Source organism: Biomphalaria glabrata, chromosome 17 (genome assembly GCF_947242115.1).
Source record: "Biomphalaria glabrata chromosome 17, xgBioGlab47.1, whole genome shotgun sequence".
Taxonomy (NCBI): Eukaryota; Metazoa; Mollusca; class Gastropoda; family Planorbidae; genus Biomphalaria; species Biomphalaria glabrata.
Window position 1 is genome coordinate 5280345 of NC_074727.1, and position 21333 is coordinate 5301677.

The 21333-nt window shown below is 37.2% G+C and overlaps 1 protein-coding gene across 2 annotated transcripts; it reads right to left on the minus strand.

Moving 5' to 3' along the window:
• Positions 1 to 419: 419 nt before the first annotated feature.
• LOC106052020 (serine/threonine-protein kinase mos-like) lies at positions 420 to 19381 on the minus strand. Of its 2 annotated transcripts, none has more exons than XM_056015887.1 (7): positions 19117 to 19381; positions 6571 to 7209; positions 6272 to 6400; positions 3764 to 3909; positions 2728 to 2899; positions 2048 to 2142; positions 420 to 886 (listed from the first exon to the last, which is right to left on the minus strand). In XM_056015887.1, exons 2-7 carry the CDS (start codon positions 7142 to 7144, stop codon positions 635 to 637), a joined length of 1368 nt encoding a protein of 455 aa, XP_055871862.1. In that variant the 5' UTR covers positions 7145 to 7209; positions 19117 to 19381; the 3' UTR covers positions 420 to 634. The 2 variants fall into 2 exon arrangements, with proteins under 2 accessions (XP_055871862.1, XP_055871861.1); XM_056015886.1 differs by lacking the exon at positions 19117 to 19381 and adding an exon at positions 11671 to 11901.
• Positions 19382 to 21333: the final 1952 nt, after the last annotated feature.

Consider the following 21333-nt stretch of genomic DNA (forward strand, 5'->3'; position numbering starts at 1 on the left):
ATGTTGAGTCCAAAGGAGGACTGCAGTATTTGCATGTGTGTATGCAGCCTAGTTGTGATTACATTTGAAATCTAATGAAGACAAAACTTTTTCCAATGGTCGACACCTGTCTTCAACAGTACATTTTTTTGGGGGTCTCAAGTGTATTTCTACTCATTTGTAAGAGGAGTCAGCTGTCTCTTGTGAAAGCTGCCAGCTCTCTACGTTTGTTAAGGCAAGGCTCCTGAGCTATTTTTTTAAATCATTTGGGGGGGGGGGGGGTACCTCCTTTACACTGTCCCCTCTCAGCTCGTGTTAAAAAAAAATTGCTTTTAGTATATTTTTGTCTAGAATTTTTTCCCCCACATCTTATTAGTTGGAAAAAAACATTAAGTAGGCTTATTCTATGTTAAACATATTTACAGAAATAAGAACACTGATTGATGCTGCGAAAAAAAACTTTTAATGGCACAAAAATATTGCATAGAATCATAGAAAAAAAAAATCTTTTAGACTTGATTCTTGAAAATAGTACAAAATTTATACTTTGTAAATACTTTTTTTTTTTTAAATGTTTTTTTAAATGTAATTTATCTTTATCTCTGGTATACTAGTAGTATAGAAAACAAATGGACATTATGTAATGGAGAATGGATTAATCGGCTTGCTTTTCTATCCAGTCTCTTTGCCAAGAAATGTTTTTGAGATTGGCCAAACACTGCAACACCTCGGTTGCACTTGGCCTGGCCATAGGTTCAGAGTCCCAGCACTGTGTGTAGAGTTCCTTGTATTTGATCTCCATGATGTCGTCTCCAGTGTAATGGTCAGGTGGTCTCTTGTTGGCCTTGACCACCTGGTAGATGAGCCAGTGGGGATTAGCACCTATATGAGGGGTCTCCCTCGACACCTGAAAACATTGGGGCCAACATTATTATTTTAAGTGAAAAAAAAAATTTAATTGATTAACAATAAGATTAAAATTCATTAATTAGAGAATAAACATTATTTTAAGAACCAACATTATTATTTACTAAACGCTTAATGTGTATTGTTGGGAGTAGCCATTTTCAGCTCCAGAGTAGGGATTAGCACCTATATGAGGGGTCTCCCTCAACACCTGAAAACATTGGGGCCATTATTATTTTAAGTGCAAAAAAAAAATTAATTATTTAACAATAAGATTAAAATTCATTAATCAAAGAATAAACATTAGTTTAAGAACCAACATTATTATTTACTAAACGCTTAATGTGTATTGTTGGGAGTAGCCATTTTCAGCTCCAGAGTTCAATATTTGGGCTTCTGTAGATGCATATGATGCTTTCCCTGGTCATGGCCACATTCTCATATATAAATGCAAGTCTTGAACGCTGACTGTTGAGCTGGAGGATACTAGCACCAGACTTGAGATGCTAGGTATCACTTTTAGTTTTGAGTTAAGGCACATCGGCACAAATTTAGGCCATGTCATGCCCGGGTATCACTTTTAAAGACCGCATCACAAACGAAGAGATTAGAGACAGGGTTACTAGAGAGAGTGGACCCCACGATGACCTGCTAACTTTTGAAAAAAAAAAAAACAAACGGAAACTACAACTCTATGGCCTTACTACAAGGTCTAGGGGGTTCCTTCAGGGAACAGTACCAGGAAAAAGAAGAAGAGGCAGACAGAAAGCTATGGAAAGGCAACATAAAAGAATGGACGGGCCTGCAATTGAAAGAGGTTCTATCTAAGGCCAAAGACAGAGAGGAATGGAGAAAGACGGTTGACAAATCTTGTGTGGTGCCCCAACAGACTATGGGATAGGTGATGGTGAGGGTCATAATGATGTAATTAAATTAAGCTATGGCTGTTTGCATTCTAAAGATTGCATGAATTAAACGATAAATTGAATAATGAAGACAAAAAACAACAGCTGAAGGTTACAATAGAGCAGTGATGTCACAAGGTCACTCATTGATCAGGTAGAACTGTGCACAAGACAAGAACAGATGTTAAGTAGTTGGATCAGTTTTGTTTCCCAAATATGTGTAAGCTAAAATGGTATAAACTGCCATCTGTACCTACCAATTGCCATAACGTAATTCCCAGGGAATAAATATCAGCTTTATTCGAAGGATAACATCTGTTCATTAGCTCTGGGGCTCTGTAGGCCAGAGTTCCTGTAAATATATGCAAGGGGAGGTAATTAAGACTTAGCTTTTTCACGAGAATTTTTTTTTTTTGTCTAAAGTAATAGGCCTATTATTCTAAATATAGGCTATTAAATATTAGTAGTAGTAGTAGTACAAAACTGAGCTTCAAGTGCATGATGAAGTCAAGCTACTTTAGTTGAAGATAGCGTTTATTACTTCCGATAACCCTCTTGTCTTATCTTATAAACTGCAGACGTTTCTGCTATAGAGAGAGTAATTATATCCTGCGCGTATTCATGTGTTAATTAATGATCCATATTGATTAGAGACTTTGCTAAGTCATTGGTTTTCCATGCTGATTCAGGTAACCCTTTTCATGCTTTAATGGTACTAGGGGGCACTTCGCGAATTAGTCATAGCATATGGAATGTCCCTTATCTTTATTTTAGGTCTTTCTGAGTGTTTCATTAGGTTTTATTTTTTTTTTTCATTCGTAAATTGTGTCGGTTCAGTTTATATGTTAATATATCTATTCATCAGCTATTTTTGTGTTCAAAACCACAGCTATACAGACTAGCTAACGTTTAAATAGTTATGCAAAGATTAAGTCACCTAAAAGCTGTGTGTATTCCACGTCTTCTTTCGGAGCCCCCGAGCAGGTCTGTGTCAAGCTGCCAAAGTCTGCCAACTTGCACCTGTCATCCTCTGTCATCAGGACATTTCTTGGTTTGACATCTAGGTGCACCACATTGTTGACGTGAAGGTAGTCTATGGCACGAGCAATCTAGAGACACAAAAGTTGTGGATGCAGTGGAAAACAGATCAGAATAAGAGCATACATTTATAGTTTGCTGAAAACATGGACCAAAAAATTTGAACTTTTTGAGAAAAACAAATATCTTTGGCCCTATAAAGACGATGTTTTCTCATCACGACCCATGTTATGTGTGACGTTTTTTTGTTAACTCTTTATCTCCATAATTATTTTCCATGTTCTGACAGAATTGTTTATTTTTCGCATTTGTACATTCCACCCTGTTATGACTTAATTCAAATAACAATTTTGTTTTTTCTCAGAAAACGTTACTTTGGTATAGAATTATAGGAGAATGCATGCTCTTTTTATACAACACAAATACACGTTTATAAACCAAATATAAATTTAATTTAATGGGGTCACATCAACGATGGTATCGCTAATTAAGAGAGAAAGAGTTAAACTATTAGGCCAACATTTGATCATCTGTTCATTAAACAACGGAGAAGGGTCAACTATTTAAACTTGTGTATGAAGTAATTGGAGTGTAAACGTGGTCATGCGGTAGGCGCGCTAGGCTGTTGTTCGGTTGTTTCGATTCTCCCGGGATCATATCCTGCCGGCTGTGGGAAGTTCGGACTAGGAAGTAGATTATCTTCAACTCTGAAGGAACATCCGAAATATATTTAACAATTATCAAAGTATAGTTTTCACTAAGTGGACGGGGAAACTACAAACAAAAAAATACAACTCTCCAATTTAGTCTACATTTAGTCGCCCTAAGTTGCCCTCTCGTCAAGGAATCTTGTATAAACTTCTACTCAATGCACGAGGAAGTCATATAGTTTATCTCTAGTCTGACACGCTCATCTTCCATTAAGTAGCACTCACTTCTGAAGCAAATCGAAGCCTGTCCATCAAGGATATGTCGCGGTTGACGTCATCAAGAACAGATTGAAGCGTCCTGGTGCTGACCAGCTCCATCACAATCAAGGCGTCACCTCTGGACCCCTCACACATGTTAACTCCCAATACATCTGAAAGTAAAGATTCAGGTCACGTGACTATGACAGAAGTGGGTCCAATATTTTACTAATTCAATTGATCTAATGGGAAAAGACGAGTTTCTTTGAGCGTTAATGAATTTCGTTCTTTTCAGAAACACTTAGCCAGAGAGACTAAGACTGCTTTATTGAACCCTCATGAAATTGGTTGTGATTACAAGATGACTCTTTTCTCCAATAAAAACAACAACTACAAAAACATTCACATAAATAGAACAGACACAACATAAAGAGTTCATTGAGTGACTAGACTAATATTCAATATTCGACTGGGTTTGCTTTCCCGCAGATGGTGCCGGGGGATGGGCCTCAGTGTAAAAAAAAATGAAATGGTACAACACGTTGGTCACAAGATCGAATCTTAAAGACATGAGCTGAAGAGCAAAAGGTCATTAATAAATAAAAAGGATATTAGAATTTAATCTTGCATTATATTTTATTAAGACATTTTTCCAACTCAATCTTTAACTTTCTATCTCAACATCAAATTTCTCACCTTTTAATTTTCTATCTCACCCTTTAATTTTCTATCTCACCCTTTAATTTTCTATCTCACCATCACATTTTCTATCTCACCATCACATTTTCTATCTCACCATCACATTTTCTATCTCACCATCACATTTTCTATCTCACCATCACATTTTCTACCCGTCTTCAATTTTCTATCTCACCAAAATCTGACCCAGGAAACTACAGACCAGTATCACTTACCAGCATCACATGTAAAATCCTAGAACACATAATATGTAGCAACATCATAAACCACTTAGACAAACATAATGTCCTCACACCATACCAACATGGCTTTAGGAAATATAGATCATGTGAAACACAACTAATAGGACTAATTGATGATTTTTCAAAAGGTTTAGATAATAGTGAACAAATAGATGCTATCTTACTAGATTTTTCTAAGGCTTTTGACAAAGTTCACCACCATAGTTTGCTTAAAAAATTAAAATATTTCGGCATTAATGGTCCACTGCATCAGTGGATTAAAGACTTTCTGATAGGGAGAGAACAAACTGTAATAATAAATGGCTCTAAATCAACACCGATAACAGTAAACTCAGGTGTACCTCAAGGAACAGTCTTGGGTCCACTACTATTTTTAATTTACATAAATGATTTACCAAATTGCATTACTTCAGGAACAAAAGTCAGATTATTTGCAGACGATTGCATAATATATAGAACAATAAAAACAACACAAGACACAGATATTTTACAAAGAGAATTAGATGAATTACAGAAATGGGAATCAAATTGGAGCATGTCTTTCCACCCAGAAAAATGTCAGTTGTTAAGAGTAACAAAAAAACTAAAACAAATTAATTCCACTTATCTTATTCATGGCAAACCAGTAACACAGACTAAAAACGCAAAATACCTAGGTGTTATAATAAATGAAAAACTGTCATGGAATCCACATATTGATGAAACTACAAAAAAATCAAACAAAGCATTAGGATTTATTAAAAGAAATTTCTATAAATCAAATAAGAACATAAAACTAAAATGTTATTTAACCTTGGTTAGGCCAATAATAGAATATGCATCCTCTGTTTGGGACCCCTCAACTCAAGAAAACATTAAGAAACTAGAACAGACACAAAATAGAGCAGTGCGATTCATAACAAACGAATATTCACATTTGACTAGAGTAACACCTTTAGTAAAATCACTAAATTTAGAAAGCCTTCAGGACAGAAGGCTCAAAAGTAAAGTAGCAATAATACATAAAACACTGAACCATAATCTTCAAATACAAAAACAAAATTTAATAAAATACTCTGAAAGACACAAAGATAAAGGCACATTCCTCGTCCCATATGCTAGGACAAATTTGTACAAATACTCCTTCTTCCCTAGTGCTATTAGAGCATGGAATGGGTTGCCTGAGCTAGCCAGGAAAACCAGTGACTTGGCAGAATTTAAGTCATTGGTTAATATGCATGACTAAATGCATGACGCGTAGGACGTAATCATCTTTTTTGAAGTAACGTCTGTATTATATAAGATAAGATCACATTTTCTATCTCACCATCACATTTTCTATCTCACCATCACATTTTCTATCTCACCATCACATTTTCTATCTCACCATCACATTTTCTACCCCAGTCTTCAATTTTCTATCTCACCATCACATTTCCTATCTCACCATCACATTTTCTATCTCAGACCATCACATTTTCTAATCTCACCATCACATTTTAATGCAATGCATTACATTTCCTCTCCCTTTTACTCTCTGTGTGTTCAATGTGAACTATTAAAGAACCATAATAAGTAAACTAATCTCAGAAAGCGCTGCAATGAAGTCACTCACTGACAATATTTTCATGCCGGAGATTCATGGAGAAGGCGAGCCTCTCTGCTTGCAATATTTCTCTGTGTATCCCGGAGCCTCGCCTCTTCTGTACAACCTTGATAGCCACTGGGCGGCCGTGTAAAAGACCTAAAAAAAAAGGGGGTGGAGGGAAAGGGTTAAATTAGAAGATTTATATTTTACTGTAAACATTTGGAAAATAGGAACGCGTTGAAAATTTTGATCTGGGTATAAAATATGCTATTGACGATAAATGACGATAATATTAATTTAATTGTGTATACTTAATTATTAATCACCTTTATAAACTTGACCAAAAGCGCCCTTTCCTATAATACTTCCGAAAATGATGTCACAACGTCGGATCAAGGGTTTCGGTGAGGGAGCCATGTTAGGGGTGTACCTAAGCACGCCACTGCTGGATCGCCTTCGTTTGAAGATGGACTGGTAATGCTGCTGGTTGCAGCTCTGCAGGGGGTCTTCTAAAACAACCGGGACGGATGAGCGCTGAGAAGCCGACAGTGGCGAAGATGGGCATGGCCAGGGTTTACTCCGGATCACAGGCTCAGGGTTCCTTGGAGGGTCGGCACTGCTGAAATATCGACGGTTGTCGTGAAAGGCAGGAGCTTGATGCTGCGTAGAGGCGAAAAGGTTGGCCGGCGTGGAGAAGGAGGGAAAGTCCGATGAGAAATTGCCGTTGCTGTGGTCGCTGGATTCCTCTTCAATCTCTGACGTCCACTCTGCTTGGGAGTCGAAAACTGTCCGGCAGCGGTGCACGATGACCTCTGGCAGAGGAGGATTGTCAATCGTAGCAAGAGACAAGCGTTTTATGAGGACATGTCGGAGCAAGTCCGGAGAATTATCGCTGAGCATTCTTGAAGAATGTCTACCACCTCATGTACACGAGAAATGGGGGGCCTCTCGGTGGGCTAGGCTGCCTAGAAATAGAACATTAAAAATTTAGGTTTTAGTTATTATAAGAAATATAACACAAGGCAAACGTTTTTATATACCAGGTATAAAGACGAACATTTTCAGTAATAATTAAATTTCTTAATTTATCACAGAAAAGTGTTTCAGGTAGGCCACACAGACTTGTTTAAATCAGGAGGAGGGCCGGCCTTAGGCATAGGGAGCCGCCAAGGGCCTCCGATTGGTGGGGGCCTCTGACAGGACCCAAAATTCGTATAAAGAAGAAATAGCAACACTTGTGCCCAATGCTGTTGGAGTAGACTAGGTTTTAAATAAATTGCGTAATATTTTTTTCGCTGCTTAGTTTATATTTTTTTCAATTACATTTGGAGCCACCAAATTCACTTCGCCTTAGGACCTCCAATTATCCAAGGCCGGCTCTGGCAGGAGCTAACAGTTTCTTATATTATAAATTACAGATATTCAAACAACAAGACCTAAGGTTCCTATACTTCATTAAAATTGTCTTCATGTCAATTAACAGTGTAAAACGTCATTTAATCCTTTGGTTTTCCTGTATCATTGGAACACCTCGCTCCTTAGACTACTCATCCTTCATCTTCGTAATAGAAGACATTGCCATTATTTTCATTATTAGTTTATGAATTGACTTTTAAAAAAAATCTGGATAAAAAGACACGCTCCATTTCCATTCTCATTTTCACACACGCGCACGCACACACACACACACACACACACACACACATTTTTACATTATAAAAGTAAACGAATGTCCTGTTCATATAATTGTGATTATACACAGTGACAGTAAAAAAAAAAATGCAGCCTTTCATATTAAATAGTTTTTCCATAGGCATACAAATAGATTAGTACTTTACTTTACAATGCACAAAAGGAAAACTTCAATCGTCTATAGGAGCCAATGATATTTTGGTCCACAAAATTATGAAACCCGAGAATATAAACAAATTGATTGACGATACATCGGATGCGCGCGATGTAAGTACACACACACACACATCTGATACATAAAGGGCCTACACACAAAAATATGATAGACACACACATCTGGTACACATTTGATACACAAGTTTGACAAACACACACTCATATCTGGTTCACACACACACACACACATCTGGTACACAGAAACATCTCAAGCTCATACAAGCTCATCGATAACGCACGTGCAGAAATAGATGAGTGGTCAGAGTGGTCACACGAAACCAAACGATACTTAAGACAATCATTCGGTGAGCTAGATAAGTTCTTAAACATACTTTTTTTGTTTTGTTTACCCCAGCGATGTTGCTGTAGTACTGGCTGAAAAATAACAATGACTCCCCCCTCCCCTCCTTTATGTTTCTCCCACAACATCCACATCACGAACGCCAACAAACGAGCTGAAAAAAACAACAGGATAATCAACGCAGGGCGAAGAAATGTGATGACATGATTCTCTCCATTGTAGCGTTTCTCGAAAAGCACATGGCAAGAGTGTGTAATACTGACATTCTTGCGCAAACGGGTCTCCCCAAAGCTCAAGACAACGCCGCCTTCGCTGGCTAGGTCATGTTCGCCGGATGGAGGACAATCGCATCCCGAAAGTCTTTCTTTACAGGCAACTCGCGTCTGGCTCAAGATAAACTGTTCATCCCCACCTCTGTTATGTGGATTTAATCAAACGTGACCCTCAAAAGAGTGAACATTGATACTCACCATTGAGAAGACATAGCCCTAGACCACACTACGCGGAGAGAGATGGTGACTAAGAAAGCTAAGGACAGCGAAAAATCATGAGCCTCAGCTCTGTAAGAAAAGCGTTTACCATACGACAATTGTTGGCCCCTCTACCGCCAAAACAAAAGCCTTTTTAACCTGCCATAGATGTGGAGGGGAGTGTCTCACCAAAATAGGACTCCACAGTCACATGAAAAAGTGTTATACGAAATGAACCATAGTCGTTACGACTGAAGGAGGCCAACCACATAGCAGCTCTCTGTAACACTCGTCTGTGAGTTGTTAGGAATAAGTAGCAAACTAAGATTACTTAGTTCATTAACTAAACGCTTGGCTTCCGAACCTGGTCTCTTGTTCGAATCTCGGTGAATTTCGGGATTTTTGGGGCGCCCCTGAGTCCACCCAACTCTAATTTGTTCCTGACTTTAGTTGTGGGAAAAAAAAAGTGGTTGGTCGTTGTGCTGGCCACATGACACGCTGCTCGTTAACCAAGGGTAGTCCACTAAGGCTTCATGTGTAGTCCACTAACTAAGGCCTAATCAGTATCGGTAGTCCACTAACTAAGGCCTCATGGGTAGTCCACTAAGGCCCCATGGGTAGTCCACTAAGGCCTGAGTAGTCCACTAAGACCTCATGATTAGTCCACTAAGACCTCATTAGTAGTCCACTAAGACCTCATGAGTAGTCCACTAAGGCCTCATGAGTAGTCCACTAAGGCCTCATGAGTAGTCCACTAAGGCTTCATGTGTAGTCCACTAACTAAGGCCTAATCAGTATCGGTAGTCCACTAACTAAGGCGACATGGGTAGTCCACTTAAGCCTCATGGGTAGTCCTCTAAGGCCTCTTGGGTAGTCCACTAAGGCCTCATGGGTAGTCCACTAACTCTAAGGCCTAATCAGTATCGGTAGTCCACTAACTAAGGCCTCATGGGTAGTCCTCTAAGGCCTCATGGGTAGTCCACTAAAGCCTCATGGGTAGTCCACTAAAGCCTCATGGGTAGTCCACTAAAGCCTCATGGGTAGTCCACTAAAGCCTCATGGGTAGTTCACTAAGGCCTCACGGGTAGTCCACTAAGGCCTCATGGGTAGTCCACTAAGGCCTCATGGGTAGTCCACTAAAGCCTCATGTCCTCATCAGTAGTCCACTAACTCTAAGGCCTCATGGGTAGTCCACTAAGGCCTCATGGGTAGTCCACTAGCACTAAGGCCTCATCAGTTGCAAAGCAACAAAGTTATCTTACAGAAATAATGAAAGCTTTGGGCACTAGCTATGATCTGGATGATCGCAGCCACAAAGTTGTCTCCTCTCTACACAGCTGATGAATCAGAAGTGATCAGCGCCATTGAAGTTTTGGCTATTGTGTAGCACACTGTGCTCCAAGCTTTCTAAGGGTCGTCGGCTCCTGTTTCCATTTGAAAATGTTCCATTCTAGATAATCATGTAGATCAGCGGCCCTAAGTAGCTAGACCTTGCAATATAATAGGAAAGATTGTGTAAAGTTCATCTGTTTCCATGGCCGATAGCCAACGAGGGTGAATGTGGCCAGCAAGAGACGACCAAACCGTCTTTATTTTCCCAACCGGGTAGAATCACGCTAAAAAATTCCTAAAAATTTAACGGAATTCGAACTCGGACTTCTCGGTTATGAAGGCATGCGCTTTATTACATCAGCCACATTGCTGACATATGACTTAGAGATGACATCAAATGTCATAGAAAATGTGTTGATTTAAGCACGAGATACTTAGATACAGCCTAACAGTCTTAGCGTGTTACCATTAGGTAGGTAGGTCATCTTGTTCAGACACATGAAGCCTTAACATTCTCACAAGACTTTGAGTACCTCAGATTCTTTATCTTCACAACTGATAGATCTACACAGCTGTTATGGTGTGTGTGTGTTTGACGGTGGGAAGAGGTTAGCCATTGGTTGTGAATGATGCAACATAGGTGGCATTGTCGCCACTTGGACTAGGTTAGGACAAACGACTCCAGAACGTGAGACTGAAAGGTCGTGTAAGTGTAGTGAGACTTTGTTAAAAGATATTACTAAAGTCTACTTATCTTATATAATACAGACGTTACTTCAAAAAAGATGATTACGTCCAACGCGTCATGCATTTAGTCATTCATATTAACCAATGACCTAAATTCTGCCAAGTCACTGGTTTTCCTTGCTAGCTCAGGCAACCCATTCCATGCTCTAATAGCACTAGGGAAGAAGGAGTATTTGTACAAATTTGTCCTATGGGATGAAGAATGTGCCTTTATCTTTGTGTCTTTCTGAGTATTTTATTAAATTTTGTTTTTGTATTTGAAGATTATGGTTCAGTGTTTTAAGTATAATTGCTACTTTACTTTTTGAGTCTTCTGTTCTGAAGGCTTTCTCAACACATTTGATCACAAGTTTAGTTTGTTTATATTATAAATAAAGTTCTATTTAGTTTTGTTCACAAAAGAAAGTTATTCAAGCTATTTCAAGTTTTATTAGATAAAATATATTACGCCTACAACGGTTAACCCTTAAAGTGCTGAGCTGTTTTAGAATGAGTGCATACAAAATGGAATTACAATTATGATATTTAGAGGCTAAATTACCTCACGCGTCTTAAGGGTTAAGTTGTAAAAACGCTCAAGTTGTAGGCCAGCAGTTCGGTGCTACTACAAGTCAACGACCAGGGCATGGGTCAGTATAAAAAACGAAGAATGAAAGTGAAATACTTACAATGAGGTCAGTATCAAACGTACCGCTAGTGATCCCTACATGAGAACATCATATTTTGCATTCGGTTGTTCTCATGCAGTGGGGTGAAATGCGACGTAACTGTCCCACAATCGAGTTGCTAGACTAGAGCACGGGGGATCAACTCCTGGCGTCACAACACATCATGAGTTTGACAACATTTCGTGAGTTGTTATTTGTCAACAGGGGTTGAGTCCCCTTGTATTATCTCCCTTCTCCCCCACCCCCTGTCCCTTTTCCCACATATCATAAACTGATTAATGTATATATATATAAAAACGATTCCGTGTATATGGACGTGTGTGGTGTGTGACAATGCGATGTGTGTGTGTGTGTATGTGTGAGTATGATGTAGTTATTTCCCTTTTAATAAAAGCGATGTTTCTGTATTAATGGTAAGTCAATAACCTTGGCCTGTCTTAACCTAAGAGGAAGAATAACAAGAGGAGAAACAGCGCGTTCTTTTTTGTGTGACCAAAACTGATGCGAGGTTACGATTGCGCTGTCTAGGGGGACAGTCAAGCTGAGCGTTTCTTCGGATGTCGTTTTCAGTTATACTAGTCCGCGCTTGTCCGCGATATAATCCATCTATTTATAAGCAAGCACTTTATAAACATTACATTTTATAATTTGTGAATAAGAAAAAAAAATGTTGATATGAAAGACTTGCAGCACATTTAATTAGTTATACATATTTGCATGTTTCGGACATTCCTTCACACAGACCTGTGACGTGGCAACGAGCCATTGGTCTAAACTGCCCACAGGTTGTGACGTTGCAGGTCAGTGTTCAGGCCTTCTTTAACGACTGGTACACTGACATGGACCACTGCTTCCTTCAGAACTGTCACCGATCGCTTAGAAAAGGGTAAAGGGGACACAACTCTTCGCTAAGAAATAGCTTTTCTTTCCACGATGTAAATGTACGAAAGCCTGGCTTAGAAAAGGGAAAACAACTCTTCGCTAAGAAATAGCTTTTCTTTCCACGATGTAAATGTACGAAAGTCTGGCTTAGAAAAGGGAAAAGGGGAAACAACACTTCGCTAAGAAATAGCTTTTCTTTCCACGATGTAAATGTACGAAAGCCTGGCTTAGAAAAGGGAAAACAACTCTTCGCTAAGAAATAGCTTTTCTTTCCACGATGTAAATGTACGAAAGTCTGGCTTAGAAAAGGGAAAAGGGGAAACAACACTTCGCTAAGAAATAGCTTTTCTTTCCACGATGTAAATGTACGAAAGCCTGGCTTAGAAAAGGGGAAACAACACTTCGCTAAGAAATAGCTTTTCTTTCCACGATGTAAATGTACGAAAGCCTGGCGTAGAAAAGGGAAAAGGGGAAACAACACTTCGCTAAGAAATAGCTTTTCTTTCCACGATGTAAATGTACGAAAGACTGGTTAATAAAAAATCTGATTGAATTTTTACAAATCTTATGGTGAGTAACCATGTAGGTCTCTTCAAGGATCCTTGGTCTCTATATTTCTCCTACTTTCAATTCTCAGCGCAAGTAAAAACTTTGCACCATTATCCACTAAAATACACGAATCAATTGAAAAATGTGACCAATTTAAGCCTTTTATCATAATTATTAGAATTTTTTGTTAATACAGACGTTACTTCAAAAAAGAAGATGAATACGTCTTACGCCTGTTCCTAGGTTAATCTAGCCATGCATGTTAACCAATGACTTAAATTCTGTTAAGTCGTTGATTTTCCTGGTTGGATCCATACTCTAATGGTAGGCTACAAAATATCTTATAAAATCCTATAGTTACTTCAAACGAGAAGATAATTGCGTTATACGCCTTTCTTGTGTCAATCTAGCCATACATGTTAATCAGTGGCTTTAACTCTGCTATGTCTTTGGGTTTTATGTCTGATTCAGATAACCCGTTCCATGCTCTAAAGGTAGATAGTATGTGAAAATCTAATTTTCAATAGCGCTTTTTGGTTTACATATCTAAACGTGACAGACGGGCGGACGGACGGACACACCACATAAAACTAACAGCGACTTTTCCACTCTTGTGGACTGCTAAAACAAATATATGTAGTAACAGACAAGCGGAGGGAAATAACTCTTCATAAAATGCACTCAGGGGTCATAGTGTACAAGCATTTATTTCCCCGCCTAAGGGAAATAACTCTTCATAACATACACTTATCTATATAAACTATACGCGCATGTATTATTGGTATATACATTTTAAAAAATCTAAAACACTTAAAGCTAACAGTTTTAATCTATTTAGCGGTTCGCGCGCGGAGTGGCCTATTTCAGTGTTTTAGATAGTGGTCATTGAAGAGTCAAGAGAGAGCTGAAAACTTATGACAAGTGAACAGGGGCGTAGCTAGGAATTTTCCATCATTTGGAGGCCCCTGGGGCTTGACCTTTTTTTTTTGGGGGGGGGGGGGGTGCTGCATTTTGCGTAATATTTAATATTTAATGTAAAAAAACACTCATTTGGGGCCCCCTTCAAGTGGGGGCCCGGTGGGATTTTAAAATTCTCTCCCCTCCTCCCCCCACCTTAGCTACGCCACTGCAAATGAAGTGAATCAAAGTGAGTTGCTAGATGATCCTACAAATTCAGTACAAGGTACAAAAGTTTAAATTACCCATACTTAGTTTTACATACCCACACTCTCAAATACTACACTCTAGAGATAGTCAGACCTGGGCTTTCAATAAGAATACAAGAGCAGACAATAACCCAAAATGTGAAATGACGTGTCCGAGTAGAACATCTGGCGCAAATCGACTAGACCACATTAGGCAACGATGACAACACACTAACCAAAGAGCCAGACAAGTGCTTATGAAACCAGAAGGTTTTAGAGTTAGGCCTGTTGTTCGTTTCAATTTTTTTAGGCAACGATCTGATTTCTCTGGACAACGCTTATCTCCCGTTTATGGCACTGTCTCTATTAAATACATAGAAAGACAAAAAGATAAACACATTCCTTGTTCCATACGCTAGAACAAGTCTGTGCAAATGTTCCTTCTTCACTAATGCCATTAGGAAATGCAATGGGTTGCCTAGAAAACCAACGACTTAGCAGAGTTTAAGTCATGGATGTTAGATAATAACATGAAAAGCGTAGGGCTTAATTATCTTATTTTTAAAGTAACCTGTGTAATATATAAGATAAACTTAAACCATTTCTTCTTTGCAAAGCCATATATTTATGAGTTTATTAATTGTATTGTATCCAACACTTTGTTGATGTTATCGTACCTACTTCGTCAAATCCCCTCGACATTTAAATTGCTTGTTGTTCTTCATATAGGCATTTCACTGTAGCTTAGTGGACTAATAGTGGTGGTTGAGTAGTAAAACACTTGGCTTCAGAACCTAGAAGTTCGGGGTTTGAATCTTGGTGAAGACTGATTTTTTATTTCAGGATTCTTAGGGCGCCTCTGAGCCCACCCAACTCTAACGGGTACCTGACTTTAGTTAAGGAAAGTAAAGGCGTTTGGTTTTTATGCTTGCCACATATGAACCCTCGTTAACCGCCTGCCAGTCTGCCCTATAGTCATTCATTTCTGGAAGAAGTAAATTCATTATTTATTTTTATTTGCTACAATAGTTAAAATATATATATCAATTAGATCAATGGTTTGAAGAAATATGTTTCTATTTTAAACACAACTATGCAAAATAAAATAGAGATTGTTATTTCATAAGGCTAATTGGAAAAATGGATGGCATTAACTTATCCTTTTATCTTTCAAAGAAAAAAAAATCCCAAAAATTTTAAATAATAGGATATAATAATGACAGGAATGTATAGGAAGGTTGCAAATCAATCGTTCGAACGCTAGGGTCTAAGTAGGTCTACATTGCCAGATTTTTTTTCGTCAAAAAATAACACTAGATTGTAATCCTTAAAATCATTAAAAATATCCAGAGAATAACCCACAATGCACGCACGCTGTTGCAGACGTCATTAACAATGCGTCAAATAAACTGAAACAGTGATTCTTACATTGTGCGCTGAGGCGCCCTGGAATGGCTACAACTTTCTAACAGGCTTCGTATTGTCATAAGCAGGGGCGGAGCAAGTTTTCATTTTAATCCAATACGAAATAAGGACGAAATAATAAATACTAGATCTAGCAGTGACTTTTCCAAAAGACAACATAAGTTGGCGGCAAAAAAAAACAAAAAACGTAGGCCTATAGCAACGGTTAGTCTATGTATAATTATTCTCTCGATTTGGTTTATGTTCTTCTCAAATAAGTTGTATAGTTATTCTACTGAAACAGAGGGTAGTCTACCAGTGCAAGAGGAAGAACATCTTTGTGCTAGTAGGCCTACACTGAGAACATTAATGAAACGGTAGAACAAGCTTTAACTCTTTTAGAGGACAAAGTTATCAGTCCCAATATATAAAAGTTATTGTTTAATCTAAGAGAACAAATTTATCAGTCCCAATATATAAAAGTTATTGTTTAATTTTAGAGGACAAAGTTATCAGTCCCAATATATAAAAGTTATTGTTTAATTTTAGAGGACAAAGTTATCAGTCCCAATAGTCACTTTGTCATTTCATCTTATACACGGCTGAACGGATGTAAAAGACAATAATTTATACCTCAGGCTATTTGTGTGCGGCGAAGACAAACTTATAAGAAACATAAGTATCTTCAACAACAAGGTTGACTTTGCTAACACAAAACTAGCTGGTTCAAAGGCTATACACCAGATTGGGTCTAAATGTGAGAGGACAAGACATTTCGTTTAATCTGTTGCAGCACTGCATGTGACTTTGATGTTTTTCTATGTAATTTATCAGACGTACAAGAATGTCACCACTGCAATGTGGACTCTTGTGGTGCTTCGAAAGAGGATTGTTTTGATAGCTAATGTTCTGTCAGCCAAACTGAAGGAAATTCAAAAATTTGAATTACGGACTGGACATAATGACTAACATAACCCGACATTATCTGAAAGTAAATGGATTCAAAAGAGTAGAAAGTTTCTAAAAAAAAAAAATAAAAAAAAATAAAAGCAATAGATACAATTAGTGGATAGCAGTAGCTTAGTTTCATACAAAGAAAATTTAACTAAGAAGCCTCGTATACATTATTTGTTACAAATATATAAAGAGAGAAATAGAAAGAGACAGAAACGAAAGAGAGAGGAGAGAGAGAGAGAGAGAGAGAGAGAGAGAGAAAGAAAGTTTTTACAAAACTTATATTAACTCACTTAATTAGTTAGTGGTAATCAATTATTTTTGTTTCATAAAGAAAAGGGGAAATAAAGCTTGCAGTATTGATAAAAATGAAGGAGATTGGGCGGTTCTTCAATTATATAAGCTTTGTTTTTTTTTTAAAGTATTTTTTATATATATTATTTTATTTAGAACTAAGAATACTATGTGATAAATAATAGCATAATAATAATAATAAAATAATAAAGTTAAGTAATTTTTAAAATTGTTTTCTTTAATCAAGGGTTAATCAGATTATTTTCTTTTTTAAATATTTCCTTGACGTAAAGCAGACATTCAGTTCATCATGGAGTATTAAACATACGGCCCCGCGAAATAAAACATTGCGAGAATCGCTGAACTCAGCTACGTCACTGGCTTACCCCACCCCTTGATTTGTCATACTAATCTCATAAGCCTTGCTAAATATAGCACATCTGCGGGAATCTGGTTGGAATGAAAGAAGTTAAAAAAAATAAGGCAAGTTTTTACAGAAGATCGACAAATTACGATTCATCGAGATGTATCAAATTTGTTGTTGTTGTTGTTGTTGTTTTGTTGTTATTGCGTTCATAACATGATAATGGCGCAATATCAAGTTTTTCTTTTCTGGTCAAATGTGTACAAAGAGTCTTGTAAATATGCATAGTGCAAAGCGCTTTTTTTAAAGGGATGAGCAATGACCTTTGAACTCCGCCCTTGTGTAACGCACACATACCACTGTTTAGTTGTCGCTGTCTTAGGACAGGTATCCCAGAATGTGAATAATTATCTGAGGTGCAGGGTTTCACCATTACGGGATCTACGTAAATGCCATTTTAGAAATTGAGCAGAATACAAAATCACTCTTTTGTGATTGGTCACGTCTGCACCATTTTCTAGCTGCCTTCCACTTGATACTATGAAGAGCCATGCAAGTGAGTGGATAATCAATTAACTTTAATTGTGAGAATACACGTTAGCGCTATAAGGGCTAGCCAAGTCATAGACATTGACTCACTGAGGCTAGATTGAAGTACCTGGCTATTAAAAAAACGAGACCGAAAGAGTGAGAGACAGACAGACAGAGAGTTAAAAAGTAAATAAGAAAATACAAGAATGAGAGAAAAAAAATTAAGCCTACTCGGAACAGAGCAACGAAACAAACAAACAAAGCATGTTAAGTAATTTAGACTTCTACACAGTGTAACTTGTAACCTGTTTAGTAAATTGGATTTAAATTGGGACTTTGCATATTAACTCTACTTTGGACATTACATATTACCTCTTATCTTCTTCTTCTTATCATTTATATAATACATAAGTTACTTGAAAAAAGAAGATGATTACATCCTACGCGTCATGCATTTAGTCATGCGTATTAACCAATGACCTAAATTCTGCTAAGTGACTGGTGACATCACATATTAACTCTTCTTTGGACATTACATAGACATTACATATTAACTCTACTTTGGACATTACATATTAACTCTACTTTGGACATTACGTATTAACTTTACTTTGGACATCACATATTAACTTTATTTTGGACATCACATAATAACTCTACTTTCGACATCACATATTAACTCTACTTTGGACATCACATATTAACTTTACTTTGGACATTACATGGACATTACATATTAACTCTACTTTGGACATTACATATTAACTGTAATCTTGATCACACAGTTATTGTTGTTGTAAACCTTCTTTAACAAACGAGCTCTCGTGACCTACAACATATATAGGTTATGTTACTTACAAATTAATAGCTTGTCCACAGAACGCAACAAAATGGGAACCAGATAGAGTCAGAGAACTCGGAAGTAGGACTATCAGGAAAAATTCACAGAAGTTTTGAAAGAGATTTTGATATGTAAAATACTGGACCCTTTCTTTATATCACTTCACCCTTTCTTAGTATCGCTGGACCTTTTTAATATCACGGACACTTTTTTTTAGTATCACATCAGCCAATGTTGTGTGCAACTAATCTTGACATTTTCATTCTCTTAATTGTATTCATATTTTAAAAAGAGGTTTGGGCTTTTATTAATCTTTAGTCCACAAGAGCAAGTAGCCTACAAACTCACTCTTCATTGGATTATATGTAGACCCTGCTTGTTAAAACAAACAAACAATTTATTTTGATTTAGATGTTACATTTTTCATTCAGGTGTTAGCTGAAACATTAAAGGCCTAGGTCTAGATTTGAAAATCCACTTACCAGTGTTATTTTAAAATGTCAACGATTTCTTTAAGATGTGTCCAAATATCGATGTATTCTTTAGAAAATAAAATGACACAACTTTAGAAGAAACACAAGTCCGAGTTATTTGGTTTCAAATCCATGTGTGAATCAATGTCATACTTGTACACTTCTAACTTGTACATTACAATGGTGTACACTTTGTCTGAACTAGTATCGAGGGGAATTTCACATACAACAAATGAACTGTATATGCTACTAGAATCTGCTTGCACATCGGTTGATTGAGCTTCCTCATGTAGCTACCAAAACCCCTGCACAAATTAGATCTATATATATATATACATTTAATATAGACAACCAACATTCAGATAACACATTTGAAAGAGCTGTGCTTTTAAAGGACATTTCCAAGAACGGTTCTCAAACAGATGTTCCTAAAGTCCTAGCATATCAGAAATGACTTTTTGGTTAGAGATGTGCCTAAAAATGATTATGTCCTAGCCTAGCAGATCAGGGTTTTCGATTAGAGATGTGCCTAAACATGATTACGTCCTAAACCAGCGTGCCTAAATGCCAGGGCTCGAACCGTGGACCAACGAAATGACAGTCCAAAGCGCGTGCCCAACGACCAGGCAGCCACGCCAACCAAAATCTTCTGCAGGATGAAGTCTTCAGAAAAATTAATTATTATTTTTTGATTAAAAGCACATTTGTAGAGTAAGTTTATTTTGTTTCTAAAATAGTCAAATATTTTTGGAAAGAGAAATTTAGGCTTAAAAAAAAGGCAAATTGTTATGCTATCAGTATCAAGACATCAGTTTTAAGAGACTTAAACTCTGCTAAGTCACTGGTTTTCATGCCTGCTCCGTATAGCACTAGAGAAGAAGGAGCACGTTTATGACTTTGTCCTAGAATACGGAATAAGAAATGTTCCAGCATCTTTGCGTCTATCTGATGATTTTGTTATGCTGTGTTATGTTTTGTATTTGTAAATCTTTGCTATGTGTTTTAAGTATTATTACTGCTATACATTTCTGTCTTCTGTCCTGAAGTTTAGTGATTTTGCTAATTTCTATCTTCTGTCCTGAAGTTTAGTGATTTTGCTAATTTCTATCTTCTGTCCTGAAGTTTAGTGATTTTGCTAATTTCTATCTTCTGTCCTGAAGTTTAGTGATTTTGCTAATTTCTATCTTCTGTCCTGAAGTTTAGTGATTTTGCTAATTTCTATCTTCTGTCCTGAAGTTTAGTGATTTTGCTAATTTCTATCTTCTGTCCTGAAGTTTAGTGATTTTGCTAATTTCTATCTTCTGTCCTGAAGTTTAGTGATTTTGCTAATTTCTATCTTCTGTCCTGAAGTTTAGTGATTTTGCTAATTTCTATCTTCTGTCCTGAAGTTTAGTGATTTTGCTAATTTCTATCTTCTGTCCTGAAGTTTAGTGATTTTGCTAATTTCTATCTTCTGTCCTGAAGTTTAGTGATTTTGCTAATTTCTATCTTCTGTCCTGAAGTTTAGTGATTTTGCTAATTTCTATCTTCTGTCCTGAAGTTTAGTGATTTTGCTAATTTCTATCTTCTGTCCTGAAGTTTAGTGATTTTGCTAATTTCTATCTTCTGTCCTGAAGTTTAGTGATTTTGCTAATATCTCTAGTCAAATACGTCTGTTCCAATTTCTTTATTCTTTATGTATAAGAAGAAGATGCAATTAGGCTAAACCAAAATAATAAAGATAATAATAATAATAAATGATAGAATTTTTATATAACACCCATAAGATACAGCGATAAAGACAGACATCCTCCCTTGTAACTGTTAGATTATGTAATTAATTTTATTAATTACAGGGGAATGGATAGGAAGGAATACCATCTTAGTCTGTATGACGAATATAAAATTAGAATCGCTGTAAAAGTTCGCTAGTTAAGATGTGTGTGATGTTGATTCAAGTGGCTACTTAACTTGCCCCTGCTGCCCCTTGGAACTCCAGTGTGTGTGTGTGTATTTGAGTATGTGTGCATTTGTTGTCTTCACTGAAGATAGATATCTCAGAATAAAATCATCACATCTCCCTAAGCGAATGTTTCTCAGTAAACATATAGGTCTAGTTGTCAACGACTCACTGGTTGTCTAAATGCGGAACTAAATAATGCCTTTTTATTACTTCGCTTATACCAAGTCTGTCTGTCTGGTAAAAATCCTATAGGCCCACACGTTATTTCTCCCATTCTCGGATCA

Bases quoted from the DNA above. Each gene is read 5' to 3' on its own strand.
- LOC106052020 (XM_056015887.1), bottom strand. From the start codon at position 7,144: ATGCTCAGCGATAATTCTCCGGACTTGCTCCGACATGTCCTCATAAAA. The intron at 3,910-6,271 runs GTGAGTGACTTC...CTTTACTTTCAG, and splicing joins CCGGCATGAAAATATTGTCA to ATGTATTGGGAGTTAACATG. The intron at 2,900-3,763 runs GTGAGTGCTACT...TTGTGTCTCTAG, and splicing joins GGCTTCGATTTGCTTCAGAA to ATTGCTCGTGCCATAGACTA.